Raw genomic sequence first — 19802 nt, forward strand, 5'->3', positions numbered from 1 at the left:
AATTTGTGATGGAAAACGTAAATTGGTACGAGATAAATGTGCTATGTACAAACTGACAGGGTCCTGCAGTAACACAAGCTAGGTCTTCAGCTTGTGCTTGCCTGGTCACACGTTAACTTCTTTTTGTATGTACATTATTTCAAGTATAATTGCTCCTGTAACTCTACATATATATATTAGATATATAGACTATGTTAACAAAAAAAAAAGCCAGTAAAATAAAGAGACAACGCACTTTCTTTTTTTGTTTTAATTCAAATGGTCCATGAATGTATTTTCTTGAAGTAGAAAAAAAAGGGGAGAGTGAAACATTTTGGTTTTGCATCATAAAATCCATGGTCTAAAGGTACGATTATTTACTAAACCGATCACGTTAACAGTTTTTCGTCTCCGACCCTTACGCCGTAGATGGCAACATTTACAGCCATGACTCACCCACCCCACCCTGCCTCAAACACTTCTAAATTAAGTTAATACAAGTCAAATCAATTATAAAATACAAAAGAAAATACATCCTTAAAACAAAAACAAAAAATGGAAAAAAAAAATAATAATAATAATCAGGGACACGATGATTTGATTTTTTTTTCTGCACAAGCCAAGAGGGGCACACCTCCTCATAGCAACAGGGTCATACACAAGATGTGTAAAGCTCAGTGAGGCGAGAAACTAATCAGACTGTATTGAGGTAGCTGTGCTCTGCCCAGTGCAGAAAAACTGGCTTTAATAATTAAGGTATTTAAAAAAAATAAAAATAATGATGAGGACAACACCAAAATGGAGGTTATAATACAAAGGGGAATACAGACAAATAAATGAAAACCCACACGTAATGCATGCAGGATACACAACATGCAGCAGGATCTGATTTTGTCGATGCGTTGACTCCGGACCCGCCCATCCTATGCTCTTGTGCCCCCACTCTGAACAAGTCGAACATTCACACTGGACATGATAAAGAAATGTAAACAGCTTTCTTAGTCTCACCTGGCTATGTTTAGGCAGCTGTGTAGGATGCTGAAAATGCATTCTGTTCTTGTACATAGCGTTTTTTTTTTTTTTTCTTTTGACAGATTTCTGCATTTTGACAAAAAACCTGAATCCATTTTATTTCAAATGCATCCTTACTCTCTAAAATGAAAATGATTCGCCTGTGTGTGTTATGGGGCGGAGGGTGGGTTGTCGAGAAAAAAAGAAAAAAAGTTAATCGGCTGCCTAAACTTAACCCCTCGTTAAGTCACCTCAGTGGATTCCTTTTAATACGGACAAAAAAAACAAACAGAGTTATAAAATAAAATAGTGTTCAAACTTGGTACGCATCGTAGAGCTTTTCTTCATGCACTGAAAGGGAGGACACAAAAAAAAAATCAAAACAATGAATTTAGTATTTCTACTTTGTTTGAAATGCAAATTCTTAAACTAAAAAAAAAAAATAATAATAATAATAATAATAATAAGACAAAATAAACTGTGTTAAGACCAAACCAGCAGAACATCCACAGATGTGGGAATAATAATAATGATAATAATGATCATTAATACTTAAAGAATTCAGCTCTATGTGGTCCCCTCCATACCCGCTAGACATGGTTTTTAAAAAGAACTTTGTTACATTTATTATATTATTGTTATGTTCGTGTTAACGCGGTCCTCCTCGTGCACATTCACTGGTGCACAGGTACACTTCACACACACACATACATACATACACACACACATTCTTTCTATCTACACACTGAGTGAAGGGAAGAGGTGGGGAGAGGGTTGTGTTTCTGTGCTCAAATGAGTCAGGACCAGAACATTTCAGCCAGGTTAGTGTCGATGCTGTAGATCCAGAGCACCAGGGGGAGTGAGAGAGCCACGAACGGCCAGGAGATGCCCTCGGTGCAGGTGCTGAGCGAGCACGACTTTTCCGAGGGTGAGTCCAAATCTTTACCGGGTTCGAGGTAATTCCTGGCTGCGAATTTCAGCACCTCGTCCAGTAGGATGACGGGCAGCGAGATCTTCAGCACCATCAGCCACTGGGTCATGTTCAGCGGCGTGATCTGAAAGATCATCTGAGGACGGTAGAGCGAGAGACAGAAATCAATATGGGAAATGAAGACTTGGCGAAATAAATACGTGGGGCCAAGCGCAAATGATTTTTTTTTTTTTAAATGAATTTATGAAGGTAGAAGTAAGGTATTACAGGCACAGTGCCAGTCACGGACGGTGCAGGAAAGCAGCGTCTTTTTTTTTTTTTTTTTCTAAAGCCCACTTTGTCTAAAGTATCCTTCTCATTCAGCAAGAAAGGCCAATTATGCTCAAACGGACTCCTGATCAACATTTTATAAAAACATGTCTGAAAACACATCTCAGAACCAGCTGTACTCTCTCTCATCTATTAGATTGATCTCTGTATAGTACGGCTCATACCGGCAGAGGCTCCACGTAGAGGATGAGGAAGTGGAGGGACATGGAGAGGCAGATAGCTCCCAGCAGCCATACGTTCTCCCACGGGGGCATGCGCAGCAGAGACTGGTTTTCAGACACACTGAAAAAAAACAAAGCGGCCAATGAGAAACCCCGTCGTAAGTCAGACCTGAAATAATTCAAGTTCTATGCAGTCTACACATCTGAAAAGCACTTGTAAAACACTGACCTGTTGAGGGCATTGCACATCTCGATGGTGACGAGCACAGACAGTGCCATGGTCATGGGGTAAGGCGACTCGAATACCTCACAATTAATGCCCGCAAACTCTGGGTTCTCCGGTCCACATTGGAGGAAGTGACTCTGCGGGAAGAAAATGAGAAATTTGAAATCAAAATAGTCAGTAGGGAATCAGCTCAGCTATTTTAGATACAGTAGAAATAACTTTAGAGGAAGATTTCTACAGGATTTTGTTACTGAATGGGTACGTGTAAAGTTTACATACACCCACTGTGTGTACGCAAATTAAAAGCACTAACCAGGTGGTACAAGCTGACTCTTGGTCCGTCTTCAGCAGCAATAAACCACCAAGCAGCAGCTCCAACTGTGGCGGCACCGACGTAGCCTACAGAACACAGATTCAACACCATCATCATTCCTGTAAATTTCTGTTGTTCTGCTGCTTTACCTGAAGTTCGTTATTTTTCAATAAGAGCATGTGAAGTGTTTGATTACGGTTTATTTATTAAAGAGATATAAAATTCAACAGCACCGCAGTATGACAATTCAAGAGGGCTAGAACGGCACCTTATAAACTGAAAAAATATGCTAAATTTGTCTCTCTCCGAGTTGCTAAGATGCTAAGTTGCTAAGGTTCATACAGATGCTTTATAATGAAATTCAAGGACTTTTCAAGCACTATTTTTGTTTTTGGACTATACAAGAGATGTCATTCAAACATTCTTTTTAAATTAAAATATATATATATATAATTAATAGTATTTTTTTATTTTTTTAAACATAACCAATTTTTACATAGCACCTTTTCCCAGCCATGACATGATGGACTAAATTTGCATTTTCCAGGCACTGCTTCATCTTCACCGTAATGTCAATATATTCCAAGTGAGCGACAGGAGCACTGTGTCCAAACATTGCTAGATGATGTCATGCATTAATTAGCATATTCATTACATCGTTGCATCATACGGGTGTCATATTTTGAGTTAAAGGATTGTATTCATGTTCTATAGAAAAAATAAACACTTTAAAATTATTTAGTGTGCCCGTATTTATTCACTTTTTAATAATTAATTTAATAATTAATTTTCCAGTACTTCAATTTCAAAAAGCCAAAATTCGAGCACCTTGTACGAACCCTGTACAAAGACCTATAAAATCCCTGCTTTCTCTGTTGGCCTCGTCATTGAAGCTGATATCAAGTGCGCTTACAGCCAATAGTCAGGTATCGGAAGAAGAGCCAGCCGGAGATGAGGGGTTCCTTGGCGTTGCGCGGGGGTTTACTCATGATGTCCAAATCGGGAGGGTTGAAGCCAAGGGCTGTAGCAGGGAGACCGTCTGTCACCAGGTTAACCCACAGCAACTGCACCGGGATCAGAGCCTCAGGGAATCCCAAAGCCGCAGTCAGGAAAATGCTGCGTCGGTTACACAAAAAGAGTTTTGATCACAGTTCTACAGCATGACAGCGGAGCATGATCGGTGGTTCGGGGTACTAAACAGACATGGGTTCTTACCAGACCACCTCTCCTACGTTGGAGGAAATGAGGTAGCGGATAAACTGCTTCATGTTGTTGTAGATGGCTCGCCCCTCCTCTACGGCTGCTACGATGGTAGCAAAGTTATCATCAGCCAGCACCATCTCAGAGGCTGTCTTTGCCACAGCTGTGCCTGAGCCCATCGCTATGCCTATCTCTGCCTTCTTCAGTGCAGGGGCATCGTTTACACCATCACCAGTCTGGAGCAGAGAAACAACAGGATTAGAAAAACTACAGTAAGTAATCCATAACGATATCTAATGTTAATTAGTATGTAGAATTTAAATAAATAAATAAAATAAAATGTAAAAATAAAAAAGGACCCATTACCATGGCTGTGATCTCATCATAGGACTGTAAGTACTCCACAATCTTAGATTTATGCGAAGGCTCGACGCGCGCAAAGCAGCGGGCGCTGAGTACAGCTTCACGCTGAGTTGAAGGCGACAGGTCGTCGAACTCGCGGCCTGTGAATGCCATGCGCGAGACGTCCTCGTTCTCTTTGAAGATACCGACGCGCCTGCAGATAGCCACGGCTGTGCCCTTGTTGTCGCCGGTGATCATGATGACCCGGATACCTGCCAGGCGGCACAGCTTGACTGAGGCGGCCACCTCGGCCCTGGGAGGGTCCAGCATGCCCACGCAACCCACGAACGTCAGATCAGTCTGCAAAGATATAGGTATAGGTAAAAATGCCACAGGAGTCATGTTCAGCTTTACACGTCTGAGTACATTTCTAGGTAGGTGGCGGATGAGTGCCTCCTAGTGGTGGAAAAATTACAGATAATTTGCATCGCAAACTTCACGAGTGAGCTGTTCACATTTCTGAATTTTTCAATTTGGCAATAATTTTAATGAAACCCACATAGCTGTAATGTTAAACGAGAGGTTTAAATAGCCAGTTCCAGTTATATCTGTATTAAATTTGCTAATTATAATTTCCAATTGCTCATAGAGTAATAGAGGCGTGAGTCTGAGACCGTTTCACACGGTACGGTTTCTGACCTCGTACTCGACAAAGCGAGATGAATCCTCCAGCCGAAACTCCTCTTTGCTGATCGGATTGTCCCGTGTGGCCAAGGCCAGGCAACGCAGCGTGTCCCGTCCTGTCCCGTACTCACGGATCACCGACAGGATCTTCTCTTTGATGCCTGGCGTCAGGGGGACCTTATTACTGCCCACACGGATGTGTGTACACCTGTCAATAACTCCCTCTGGAGCACCCTTCACAAACACAAACCAAAATCAATCATGAATTAAGAATTAAATTAACAAGTAAATACGCAGTCAACATCAGGCTAAGGCTAATCCTCCTGCCTGGAAAGACTCTAAGGGAAGGTTTCTCCTTCAGAATTAAGCATTAGTCTGTCTTCAATTCAGCTCATGATGGCTTTGATTAACAACCATAATTTGAAGCAATTGGAATGGTTTTTGATTAATCTAGCAGCGTCAACTAAAAAAATAAGAATGTAAATAGAGGTCATACAAAACAATTAGTTCAACCTGCTGATGCACTGATTACAGAGGATAAATAAATAATTCCCAGCAGCACTCCACTTGGCATCTTCATTAATTCATTAAAACAGACAGAAATAGAGGTCAAGCAAACTACTGGGAGACAACAGGGAAACAGTTCTGACTTCTGAGATTGATGCTATAATAGAGTGAGTGGGGTGTGTGTGGCTAAACACAAAATAATTAGTACCAGCGGCTTCGTGCACAAAAAGTAATAGCTTGCGTACAAATGACGCCCTTGGTGCTAATTATGCTAATTATAAAGCTAGTTATAAGCGGAGTCATGTTGTTAGAGCTTGGGAAAACGTGGGGAAAAAAAGTCTTCCAGACTGTGCTAAAAGCACTGGCAATGTTTCATTTTTCTCATTCTCCTACGAAACAAATTATCGTTACATCATGCGGCCTAAGTACAACTAGATGGCTGCCTGATAAAAGAGGAAACAATTGGCGTAGCAATTAGTGTAAAAGAAGAAGTCATGTGATTAAATTCCCGTCATGCATTAATCCAAGTCCTTACCCAGCATTCAGTTCGTTATCACACAAAAGACATTATCTTGAAATAACAGAACGGTAAACGGGCTTTCTTTTTAATTGTTAAAGCGATGGCAGTTCTTGAATAGGTGCGCAGAGAGATCAGAAAAATCCTCTTCTCCGCAATTACCTTGACGAACATCTTGCCGAGTGCGGAGCGCCCCTTGTTGGGGGTGCAGTACACAGACATGGACTTCCTGTCCCGTGAGAACTCCAGTGTGAATTCTTTCTTCATCAGCTGCTTAATAACCTGAGCCAAAGAAGAATGAACATATGATTAGCTGACTATAAAACCGGCCATATTTCACACACAGACGCAGTAGAAATGACTGTTTACAGAGTTGCAAGCGTTGGCCCGTTCAATCTTGGGAAGGGTTTTGAGATCATTGTCGAACACGTTCATCTTCTCCACCAGGCATGTGAGAGCCGTTTCAGTCGCTTCTCCGACCTTCTCATACACTCCTTTCGCCTGGGGACAGAAAACCACAAACAGGAAACGCGTGAGAAGAAAAGGAAGAGATGGATACGTCGGTCAAATTAACAAGTACAGTGGAAAAATCTCCTTTCCAACCTTTAACGATTTTATTAACAAACCTCGTTATAGTCCAAAGAGGAGTCATTGCACAGGGCACAGATTGTGGCCATCTCAACCAGAGCGTCATACTTGGAGCATTTCACCGGTTTCCCGTCCTGGAACCTGAGCAGATATAAAGAGTGTTAAAAAATAACAAAAGCTCTTTTAATAAACCTGCATCACAGGAAAACAGTTCCGAGTTCAGTAAGTCTATACCGAATAAACCAACTCACACTTGTCCTTCAGGAGCGTATGTAGAACCAGTAATGGTGAACTCTTTGAGAGAGCAGCTGTCGCCCTGCACCTGGTCGATGATGAACATCTGAAACACACACAGGGGCATGCATGCTGTCAAAATCACCAGCAGGTGGCGCATAAAAACACTGCAGCACATCAAAAGATCTATCCTGGGAATACAAAAACTTCAGGGTGCTTATGGGGGGGGGGGGGGGGGGGGTCATGTAGGGGTCAGTACTGACTAAAATATACTGAAAACAAGAACAGTATATTAGTGTTGGCCAATAGCCACATTGGCACTGGGACTTTTCCGGTGAGGAAAACCAGAGCCTTTGGACACAGCAGCCATGTCACCATAGAGATACAGCAAATAGTGAGCAAGAAAGAGAGAATAAAGAGAAACACAATAGAGTAAAAGCATGGAGCTGGCACTTCGCTTGGCAAATCCGAGTGGGTGGTGCCATGCGAATGGTTCGAGTAAGTAAACTCCAAATAAAAGCTCAGTGCACTCTTCTCTCTCTCGGTTTTAGCGATCACGCTTACATAAAACAATCTACATAACAGACAGGATAGAGCTGGTGAGAGTAAAGAGATAAACAAAACAGATTACATTCCTTCTGACAAACGGCTATTTTTAAAGCCACCCTTTTAACATTGGAGGAAAAAGCGGCAACGGAGTGTTCATACCAAAAGATTTTAGCCAATCTTATCCTGCTCGACCGGATACCTGCATATCTGGCAACAACATGCGTCATTACGCAGATCTGAATTTGATTTTCTACAGGTCATAACACCATTCAGAGACACCAAACCTGTTCTGTTCTTGCACAAGTGCACGCAAGTGTACACTTGTATGTGTGTGTGTGTGTGTGTGTGTGTGTGTGTGTGTGTGTGTGTGTGTGAAGTCTGCAGTACCACGACTGCTAAGTAAAACAGAGCTCCGAAACACAAGGCCAGTTATGCAACACCACTGCAAGTAACTGAGTACCGCATACTGATGAGCATTCAAAGAGTAGTGATGGAGCAAAGCCGGCTGGAAGAGGTGGACTGTGGTGTTAATGTAGGGGGGGGGGGGGGCATTTAGAAAGTGTGATAAAGGTAAAGACAAATTGAGGGAGGGGGAAAAAAAGGATTGCATTATAAGGCAAACTTGGTAGAATAAGGAAAAAGGAGAGAAGAGGTAGTAGCTATAATATAGCTTGTCAGAGGTGTGATCGATCAATATAAGAGACAAGGTCATTATAGCACACTAAGGTCTCCTTAAAAATAAGTCAAAATGAAAATGTACAAGTTCTCCTTTATTCTAGTAGAAGTTTGGTGCCAAAAGCATGCTACTTTAGTTTTGCACTGAAGTTCAGTTCAGCATAGGTCTCGACTAAATAACTTTATTTACACATAAGAATAAGTTTACATTTCAAACAAATCAAGTCAGAATTGCATTACCATCCAAGAAACTTCAAGCAGATTTTTGTTGGTGTGTGGCTACTATAAACATGACAACAAAACTATTTGATGATCAATATCAATTTGGCACAATTTTTTATTTTTTTTTATAGAGAACAGTGAGTCATTCAGGATCAGATTACTGAATACCAAACCAAGTGGCTTGAAGGAGGTGTGTGTTTAGGCATGCTCAACTTCCTTTTATGTGCAAGCTACATCAAACACGCATCAGACACAAAACGCGTCAGCCGATCAACTACGTTTAGGCTAAAAGGAACTTTGCGTAGATTATTTACTAAACGATCATTCTGGATTATTTAATCCCTAATGTACCACAGCGCTGTTGAATTCTTGATTCAGATTGGTCGTTGATGAACTTTCTGTAACAGCATGCTCTGACAGTCTGACAAACACAAGTCTAAAGTTTTCTGCCGTAAAGAAGTCTTGAGATTTGTTGGTAACGTGACGAGCTGTTATTATTAACTTCAAGAAAAGGAAAAGGAGAGAGGCTGGTCAGGAAATGACTGTTAAATCTATGATAACAGGAAGTCTTTTGGATGTTCCATAACATTAGACATAACGATAAGTGGATAAAAAGAAGTGGCCTTCTTAAATAAAAATCTTTTTAAAACGTTAGCATTGGCAAATAAAACATTTGCGGTTATAGGAGGAAAAAAAATAAATCGACTAAAAGGAACTTTGCTTCACACTGCTGCCTCAATGACTGATTATTTTTCTATAACAGCATGCCAAACATCCCTCCATAAGCAAGGTCTTGATTATGCAAATGGACGTTGAAAAACTTTATATATTTTAAGCAGGCAACGTTCCTCACCCTGCATACGGACATCTGGTTGGTGGTCAGGGTGCCAGTCTTGTCTGAGCAAATAACCGACGTGCAGCCCAGCGTCTCCACGGAAGGCAGCGAACGCACAATGGCGTTCTTCTTGGCCATGCGGCGCGTGCCCAGCGCAAGGCAAGTGGTAATGACGGCGGGAAGCCCTTCAGGGATGGCGGCTACGGCCAGCGCCACAGCGATCTTAAAGTAGTAGACAGCACCACGGATCCAGGAGCCACCATGCACCGGGTCGTTAAAGTGACCGATGTTTATGATCCACACGGCGATGCAGATGAGAGAGATGACTTTGGAGAGCTGCTCTCCGAACTCGTCCAGCTTTTGCTGCAGCGGTGTGCGTTCTTGCTCCGTGGAGGCCATTTCGTCACGGATCTTGCCGATTTCTGTGTACACGCCCGTGGCCACCACGACACCCACAGCCTTACCAGCGGCAATGTTAGTGCCCTGCCAAAGCATAGGCACAGAAATAAGTTGAAAACAACACTGTGTTCAACATCTCATCCTTAAGTACTAATTATGACAAGATCCTCAAAAATGATGTGCATAGATATTAGACATCCCATGCAGAATGGATCATATGTTGCTAATTCAAACTTACAGAGAACAGCATGTTCTTCTTGTCCTGGTTTACAGCCCGTGGGTCAGGGACTGGGTCTGTGTGTTTAATGACTGATACAGACTCTCCTACAGAGAAACACAAGACAAATCGGACAACAAAATGGTGAAACGGCAAATGTTTTGCACTTCTGCTGATACGGTCAATCTGGATCAATTACATTATGTCCAACACCAGAGCTTTTTCAGGGTAGCTGCAGGTAGTGCCAAATTTAATTTAGTGCTTTTTTACAACAACAGAGCTGCAAAAAAGTTTGTATATGAATGCAATTACAAGCTCACTGTGCATAACTTAAGCATATGGCAGTTTGGGAAAAGTGTCAGATGTCACTGATGCAGAATTAGAATAATAATAATAAAAAATAAAAAAAATAAAATTATCTTTTATCTTTCTTTCTCTAAAGATCATTGAGGTTTTTGGTAAGGAGCCGGTCATGCTTTGATTGAGTTGCTGGATAGCAACGTGCCAAAGTAAACTGACTAATCAGTTCAGTTTGCAATCAGATACCGGCCTTCAAAACATCCCTGATGCTACTGTGCTGCAGGTGGAATGGAATCCTTAAAAAGAAAGTTCCTCCCTTTAGCACTTTTGGTAATTATCATACTTTACTTTGGTTGAGATACATGCCTGCAGTTTTCCAAGTTTTCCCAGGCTGCCACACAAATGATCTCTTACTGTGTTTACAGTCAAGTGTCAAAGACAGGTTTTTACTTAACGCTTGTAATTAAAACCTGCATGTCAACCTACAGCTAAAAATGAGTATCTTGCTTAAAGCTCAAGGAAAAAAATAACAAAAAAATCACGCAGCCCAAAAAGGTACATTATGCATTATATTAAATATTTAATGAGTGCTGATAGCCAGCCTCACCTAGACACCACTAAAACCACTGAATAAAACAGTTTGATTACATTTATTAAAATAATATTAGATCAGTGATAACTGGTTATCGGAATATAATCAGGCGGAAAAGGAAGCCAAGATCAAATGTGTAAAATTACGAATATGTTACGAAGTAATCTGCAGTTGCCTACTATTCCTCACGGTACTGTTTTAATACTTTCTATAAATGATTAAAATGAAAAATTTAATACCTCTAGTAGTGCTTTTGTCCCCCGCAACTTTACTTTTCACAAAACTGATTTAATACTTTTCATACAATGGACTCACAGGAAACCCTGTTATTAAACTCATCGCATTTCAAATGAACTACCAGTTTTAATAAGGGCTTTATAAATTTTTTAAATCCCAATCGCCAACAGCTGCTCAGCGTCACTGGTCTAGAATTAGAAAATGCCTTTCTGGTCCTTCTCGACCCGAGGCTGTTAAATTCACAGCAAAGCTGAGCGTGAGAACTACCAGCCCTCTGAACAGAGCTTTCCACACTGCATTCACGTTATAAAAAGGTTGGTATAAGCACAGAAATTAAGCCTTAAATGCTCTAAACAGCGAGTACTAAAAACATTTAAGACTTGAAAGTGTCTAACTAGGATCCGCAGTCTGCTACTTGGAAAATTAGCTGGATGCCCACCTCATGCTCCATTTAAACTCTGTATTACAAAAAGTTTCAACATTTTCAGCTTTTACTGACCCAAACTTTAAAAATGCATAAAAACAAAGTTATCTCAGGGGAGGGGGAACCCCCCCCCCAAAAAAAAACCCTGAGATCATACATCACTGTATTGATATTACATCAACCTAGGCCCAGGTCAGTTTACTCTATTCCAGCTTAAGTACACCTGAATTCTGCCAACCATTGCGTCATCAACTTATTTGGCTGCATGTACACAAAAACAAATTCAGCGCTGAAGAAAATCCCCATATCATGATTATCATAGAACGTCGAGGACCAAGCAGAGAGAGCTAATATGCAATTACCTAAATTAACTAAAGATCTGGAGGAAAAAGAAAAAAAAAAGGAAAAGAATCAAATAAAAAATGGCCAAGAATGGACATTATGCAGAAACTTTACCAATTAAGGTAGTGAAGCTAAATTAAGCCCTACTGAAGAGTTTCCTCTCTCTCACACTCTTTCCACCTTTACCGAGTTACAGACATCATTGATCTCCCATTAAGGTCAGAATCCTGGAAGGAACACTGTATTTTCATCTTCCACACTACAGTGAAGTACAGTGTTTATTTTTCCTCCAATTAGAAGTACCAGTCATCACCATAAACTTTAGCAGCTTGTACTTGTTTTAGCATCTTCGACAGAAGGTGTTTCTCGAAATGTGACATTCTTAGTTATTTAATCTGGGTAAAAGCAACTTGGAATTGGGCAACAAACCGGAGCTTTTACTTAGAGTCGGCTAGCTAAATAATATAGTCGAAACATTCCCTACCTATACTCAAGCATGTAAACTCCATAAACCGTGCATGAAATGATACATTAATGGTCACACCTTACCTGTCAGAATGGATTGGTCCACTCGTAGTGTGGTGGATTTGATAGATGTTAGGCGGATATCGGCAGGAACTTTGTCACCCACTAGAGAGGAAACAAAGTATGCGGTCAGAGATAAGCACAGAGAGCAGCTCACTATAAAAAAATAATAATTTAAACTATAAAAAGCACCATGTTTCATGCATCAGCGTCTTTTCCAACAGCGTAGCACTGAATCCGTTTCTTTAAACAAGCAGTGCTTCCATAATACCAGAACTTTATTCCCAGCACTACCTTAAGGATGCATGTCTCCAGACAGCACTCTTAACGACGACTAAAGAGCCATTATAAGCTTAGCATGCACTCAAAGCACTGAAGACATAGGAACATAAAGAATCACACATTCAGTACTTTAAGCTCAAGCTGGCATCAACCAACAAACAAGTTCTGGGTGTTCTCTTCAGACAGTTTAAAGCAATCGATTTGCCCTTATTGTGGACTGATGCCTTTGTTTCCGAATATAAATTTAAAGATGTGAATAAAAATCAATGTACAGCTGAGCTGACAACAAACCTACGTTTAAAAGAAATCTCACAGGGAACCTGTTAATGTTGAAGGAACCGTGATCTTCTAAATTTATCTCAAATTTCTAACACCACACCAACACCATATTTCTCAGCAGTTCAATTTTGCAGAAGAGGACCGAGATGCATCAAAAAGGTTTAAAGATGTTCCAGCGTTCTCAGGCAAATGCTAAAAATAGCTTGTGAATCATTCTTTCCACAAAATGGAAGGGGTTGTGACTGCTTAGAAGAAAAAAAACAACTATATATATAAAATAATGTAAACATCTAATTCTTTCACAAACTGATCGTTAAATCAACTAGGAAGAGTGATGACATTTATTAGTCACATAGAAGAGCATTCACTTAAACTGTCCACTTTGAATGTATAAATGGTAAGTTTATGTGCAGAATGCTTCAATGAGCTGGTTTGAGGCCAAACCTGAGCAAGTGTTTGAGCAGGATCAGGACTAAAGCTCGTTCACAGAGACTCAGGAGGGCATTGAGAAGGGCTTCAGGAGTGCTATAGATATCACACACTACTTTTTCTCCTGATCTTGTTGATAAAAATACACGCTGTCGTCAAAATGGCCCTAAACTTACCGAACGAATGTGGAACATGTACCTAATATATAGCTCAAGTTTGGAAAAAGGTCAGACAGTAGGGTAACCTACTTTAAGGTAGACAAGGAGAATGCACCATCCTTGAATAAAGCTCATATGACAGCAGTTTAGAGACGGCAAGAGATTATGTGGAAATAAAGAAAAAGCATCCGAACAATGTCTGATCTTCCACTCAACGGTAATTGTACTGCTTCACTTTTGGGAAATGGGACAATGGAATAATGTGGGTTATGAAACGGCTCAAAATGTCAAAAACCTAAAATTAGCCCATAAGCTAAATATGGTGTGCTCAATCAGTGGTAACAGCAAAGCATGGCTGGGACAGGCTTAACCACACATTTGGGCAAGATGCAGCAAATACAAATATCCTCCAAGCCAAGCTTCAAACAAATTGTGTAGCAGTCTAGGAAAACCCATCAGACGTCACTGTGGCTGAATTCTGGCAAACAGCCATAAAAGGAAAAGAAGATAATTCTACCTTGCTAGCTAAATGCGATTTCCTCACACAGTGAACATCAGGCTTTGACCAAGTTGTTGGAAAGCTACATGCCGTAGCGAAACGGACACAGTATCTGTAATCAGATACTGACTGTCAATGTCCATGATTCTCAGATTTTAAAATGCTAGAATTTTACAGGTTGAGATGCACGTAAAAGAGAAATGTATTTCAGGAAACCCTGTATATTTTTATGCAGTTTGCCAGACCGCCACACATTTACTTTTACTAAATGAACCTCTGCTTATGTTTACTGCAGTATTTTGCAGCCTGACCTACTTGGCACCAAAAGAAATTTCTGCAGAGCTTGCATTCTGTCTTTGATTAGGACATGACCTCTCGCAATGTGTATTGTCAGAACACGCACTGCCAGTAAGTGACGACAGGTGACCACCAGTAAGAGGTGTTGTTTAACGGGACAGGACAGATAATACAGGAGATGCTTTTATCTAAGGTGACTTAAGGGATGTTCAACGATGCTGCTCAAGGCAAAATCCCAAACTCACATTAACATTGCATGTGTTAAACATTGTGGCATAGTTTCACCATCTCGTCAGCCTTGGGCCAAATGCATACAGTATCATGTTCTGCAGAGATGTTAATGAACTGCACGTCAGAAACGATGCACAGCAGAAAGATGAATGGTTCTAGCGTAGTCATGCAGCATAGAAAGCAACACTCTTACAGAGACAAGTGCACACACAGTGGCAAGCCATATGGCATTTCATTATTGAGTTATAAAAGGAACATGAAATCAGGATTTTAAATCCTACACTGCTGTGAAAAGTATTTCTTCTGTTTCTATGCATCTCTCATACTAAATAGTTTTAGACCTTCAAATGAAATACAACATAAAATAAATGCAACCTGTGTAAACACACAATACAGGGGTGTTTTTTTTTGCTTTTTTTTACTGAATCAAAAAAGGTTATCCAACACCTATCAACAATGTGAAAAACTAATAGCCCCCTTAAACATAAAATCTGGTTTTGCCACCTTTACCAGCGATAACTGTAACCAAACGCTTCTGATAACTGGAGATTAGCCTTTCGCTTACTTCTTGGACTAGCACTTACTCCTATGTTTGGATCATTTTGTTGCTGCATAATCCAGTTGCGCTTCAATTTCAACTTCGGGACTGAAGTACAGACATACTCCTTTAGAGAGCAGAATTCATGTTTCCCTCAATTATTGCAAATTGCCCAGGCCCTGAAGCAGCAATGCATTCCCACATCACCACACTTCCACCACCATGCTTGACAGTATGTACAGTATCTCACAAAAGTTCACATTTTTGTAAATATTTGATTATATCTTTTCATGTGACAACACTGAAGAAATTACATTTTGCTACAATGTAAAGTGGTGAGCGTACAGCTTGTATAACAGTGTAAATTTACTGTCCTCTCAAAATAACTCACACAGCCATTAATGTCTAAACTGCTGGCAACAAAAGTGAGTACACCCCTAAGTGAAAATGTCCAAATTGAGCCCAATTAGCCATTTTCCCTCCCCGGTGTCATATGACTTGTTAGTGTTACAAGGTCTCAGGTGTGAATGGGGAGCAGGTGTGTTAAATTTGGTGTCATCCCTCTCACACTCCCTCATACTGGTCACTGGAAGTTCAACATGGCACCTCATGGCAAAGAACTCTCTGAGGATCTAAAAAAAACAGAATTGTTGCTCTACATAAAGATGGCCTAGGCTGTAAGAAGATTGCCAAGACCCTGTTATAATTTTTATCACAGCAAATCTGACAGTAATTTCAACTACAAGGCAAATCATAGGTTTATATAAACATGCTAGCTCCAACAGATCATTGTTTCTATAGTGACAACTTACACAGGCACTTGTTTGGCAGACACTTCATGTAAACGAATTAAAAACAGGCAATTGTTTTCTGTGAGGAGATGTAAGCATTTTTGGAAGGAGTCTTCGGTGTTAGCGCTGACTTGAAGTTTTCAGATACAGGAAATCTTCAAGAGCAAGGAGTTTGTGGTTTCGTATTAACATGACAAACTCCACTGAATAGTTTCCTATAACGGTACAGTATGTCCGATCATGGTTTATTTCGAAACATATTACAGTTTAGAACACCACACGAGGCCGTTTTAGGCTTTCGCGTAGACAACTGTAGAACGGTAAAAGGGGTTAATGATGTGTTTCTCTCCCAGACTCTGACCACTCTGAAGCGGTTACTAAGTGGTCAGTATTTTAATAATTCCAGCACATGCTGTACTCTTTCTAAAAGGTCACCAATTCCTCAGTTGCAAGCATCAGCACTTCGACACTGTGCACGGACACTTCCTTCTGGCTCGGTGGGGACTCATCGGCGCTCGCTCCCAACTCCCTGCAGAATCCAAAAGCAATGTAGCACTGCACTAAGAGCTTCTGAGGTCAAAGACATGAGGTTATTTTCCAAAGGTCATGAACTCTTTTGAAGAAAGTCTCTGGGAAATAAAAAGTTCCTGCCTGTGTTTGTGTTTTGCTTTCTTACCAGACTCAAAGAACCATCAAGTTCAAGCATCTCGGTGTTGTTTGTTTGCAGCTGCTATAAAATAGTGGCATAACGGGTGAGAAAAGGTTGATGTACAACCTCCTCGACCTCTTGAGCTAAGCTTGGTTAACAGCTCTTTACAACTGGATTTCGAGAATTCATTAATATATCTATTACAACTAGGGCTGCAACTAACGATTATTTTCATAACCAATTAGTTGGCTGATTATTATTATTATTTCCGATTAATCTGAAGGGTTAGGGGCAAGCTTTCAGTACCATCTTTTTGTTTATTTAAAATAAAATCCACAAACTGAGTGTTACAAACATAAACTTCAGACTAAAACACTTACACAACTGTTTGTCCAAAACAGAAAAGAACCCAATACACACACACCAGAATATATATATTATTAATTTACGACTGTAGTTTAATTCGTTGCCTTTTGTGCATCCATAAAAATATTGCATAAATACTATAAAATGAATACTATAAAATAAATTTTATATTATATATAAAGTGAAACTCACTTTCACTGCACCTTGTGGTTTCTGTTACTCACCGCCTTTAGGAATATTATTTTACTTGTGTTTACTTTTGATCATAGTGTTTTAATTAGATATTACAGATCTTACTCGCGCTCACACTATAAGCGCGTCTACACAGCGCGTGATCTGCAACACGGCCTCAATAGATCACTTCTGTTATAATAAACGAGAATTTACACTGCAAGCGCACAAATACAGCATATAATGACAAACTTAAATTAAACTAAACCTTTTAAGCAGCTTGCACCAGCTTTCCCTGCCCCTTACACACAGTGGAACATTTTGGATATAAACATAACTTTGTCCTCGTGCATCAGTTTGATTTCCAGGGTGTTTAAAATGCTCCCCTTAGAGGACTTGGAGGTTACACACTTTCTCCCTCAGTCACCTGATGATTTCGCCTCCGTCTGATAGTGACTGAGGTCATGTTGGGAATAAAAGGTAACACTGACAGAAAGTAAACTGAAGAAAGTCATTATCAGTGACTTTGGGTGTCTGCTAATGCTGGCATGCGTATTTACGTCATGTGCCGTCGTGGCTTATACTTCCGGTTAGTCTTTTTAAATAAATAATAAAAAAAAACAAACGCCACTAGTGTTATATTTGAGATGATATTACCTTCCTAAAATCCACACACTAGACGGTAGTGCATATTGTAATTGTACAGTACTTCATTTGGGACACAACTTTAGTATTTACTCTCCGAAGCATGTTTTCTGAACAGAAGTAACGTAATGAGTAAATGTACCGCGCGCAGACCAACTAGTCGATAATGAGATTCGCTGACAATGATTTTCATAATCGGTTATTATCGATTAGTTGTTGCAGCTCTAATAACAATACCAAAACAACCAGAATTGATCCATGTTACCTTCTTTGTTCCTAACCCTGGTTTACAGTACATTACACTCTCAGTGACTGAAAATTTGGTAACACTTTTCAGTACACTACATACTCCAATTCATTTCGAGCAAAATTGATGCACTGCTCCATTGAGTCATAACAAACTTTGAACTTCATTGGCCACAAGGCATTAAATGAAATTCATTTAGAGATTTTAGTGTGTGCTAGCTTGCCATCATCTTGTTTGGTATTTGAGTACCAGTATTTTTACAGTTATGGCTAAATACAGGTATTTAGGAAAGGTGTTCAGAGTTTGATCAGCCAAACTGACCATTTTCATGGTGTCCAAAAGTACCACCTCAAGGTCAGAGGTAAAAAGGAAGGTAAAAGAGGCTTCTTTATTCAAAGCAGGAAACTATACAGCGGCCCCCCATATACACTACAGGCATGGTGTAAACTACCCTGGGCATGTCTCATCATCTATCCTTTCCTTATAATGCAATTTACACATTATTCAAGCGAACATTTAGCGGTCTTGTGTTGAAATTTCCCTAAAGCTAAGCTACTGATCTGCCACAGTTAGGAGCTGGATGAACACTAGAGTGCTATCTCAGGAGACTCAATGATGAGTTATGCAGTGCTGAAAGGTCAGTAATGGCAGCAGCCTTGCAGCTGACTGGAGACAGAGAAACTTCCCAGGCCAAACAGTGGATCAGGTGTGAGCAACCCGAGTTACCAAGACCGGCATTACGTTACATGGCAACAGCTAGCAAGCGTGTGAGAGTCAGCTGAGAAATACAGCTCTGTGGGAGGCTCGAAGAGCACACATTAGGGAGGGGTCTGCTGGGCTTCCTTTTCATCATCACCTTCCAAGGTCATGCCGCCGGGGAAGAGTAGGAGAAACAAAAGATGCAGGCCGATCCTCAGCCGATGACTCATTCCATTAGAGTAGGAGGGCCGGGTTTTAAAAAAAAAAAAAAAAAGAAAAAAAAAGGATGCAGTTTCTCTTTTCAGCTATTCAGAGATGACATTTGTACCATAAGCTGCTGATTCTGGGGATGAGCATGCCGAGAGGGCTGACAACTTGACGGAGACGTGCAATGTCATAGTTAATTCTTCTCTGGAGGACCACAATGCACGAGTACAGCTTGAAAACAGAATATGCCCGTTGTTCATACTCGTCCAGCGAAAATGTGAAAGGGGGCCGACTCTCCTTGCATACAGTCATGATGTAAAAGCTGCAAGGTCACAGGCGATTTAAAAATCCCATGGCACCATCTGCAGCAGGACTGCTAGACGAAATGGACATCTGTGACGCAGGAGGTGTGTTACATTTCAAATCAGCTTTTGTCCTTTATAAAATTCAATATTATACACAGTGGAACTGATCCCAGACATTGACTCACTGAAATGTTTGATAGACACACTTTAAGCCAAGAAGAGCATGCACACACATACATAGATCCTTTAGTGTGTTTGTGTGTGAATGTATTCAATGTTACAGCTACTTAATATTCCCCTCATGCTGCACCCTTTCCCCTCTTCCTCTGCCTGTCGTCTTTGTTTTTCCTGTATGTCCTCTGAATTAGTCTCAATCTGCAACGGTATGGGTTAACACCACACTGCCTGACTGGGGGGGGGGGGGTCGTCAGAGAATCAATTCTCGCTCTCAAATCCTGCCGTTGTGTCTCCTTCTCACTGCAAACACCCAGAGAAGGCGAAGATGACGCAGAAGGAAGGTGACCAAACAGTAGAGAGAGAGAGAGAGAGAGAGAGAGAGAGAGAGAGAGAGAGAGAGAGGGAGACAAGGTCGTTGAAAAGAAGCAGAGCTTCAACTTTTCTTCAAGCTTGCAGAACACGTATCCTTTCGGTATAATATCTGACTCATGC

At 40.6% G+C, this 19802-nt stretch overlaps 1 protein-coding gene across 2 annotated transcripts in view; it reads right to left on the reverse strand.

Moving 5' to 3' along the window:
- Positions 1-232: 232 nt before the first annotated feature.
- atp2a2b (ATPase sarcoplasmic/endoplasmic reticulum Ca2+ transporting 2b) overlaps positions 233-19802 on the reverse strand; it is a 29995-nt gene continuing 10425 nt past the window's right edge. For both annotated transcript variants that reach the window (XM_053648498.1, XM_053648499.1), the window contains exons 6-20: positions 12365-12445; positions 9942-10027; positions 9323-9787; positions 7041-7129; positions 6828-6930; positions 6571-6702; positions 6364-6483; positions 5193-5411; positions 4518-4853; positions 4167-4387; positions 3865-4067; positions 2952-3037; positions 2642-2775; positions 2416-2533; positions 233-2057 (exon numbers count right to left, since the gene is read on the reverse strand). In XM_053648498.1, the coding sequence (XP_053504473.1) occupies positions 1788-2057; positions 2416-2533; positions 2642-2775; positions 2952-3037; positions 3865-4067; positions 4167-4387; positions 4518-4853; positions 5193-5411; positions 6364-6483; positions 6571-6702; positions 6828-6930; positions 7041-7129; positions 9323-9787; positions 9942-10027; positions 12365-12445 (2663 nt within the window). In that variant the 3' untranslated portion in view covers positions 233-1787. The remainder of the gene's footprint in view (positions 2058-2415; positions 2534-2641; positions 2776-2951; positions 3038-3864; positions 4068-4166; positions 4388-4517; positions 4854-5192; positions 5412-6363; positions 6484-6570; positions 6703-6827; positions 6931-7040; positions 7130-9322; positions 9788-9941; positions 10028-12364; positions 12446-19802) is intronic.

This window comes from Ictalurus furcatus, chromosome 18 (assembly GCF_023375685.1).
Source record: "Ictalurus furcatus strain D&B chromosome 18, Billie_1.0, whole genome shotgun sequence".
Lineage (NCBI taxonomy): Eukaryota > Metazoa > Chordata > Actinopteri > Siluriformes > Ictaluridae > Ictalurus > Ictalurus furcatus.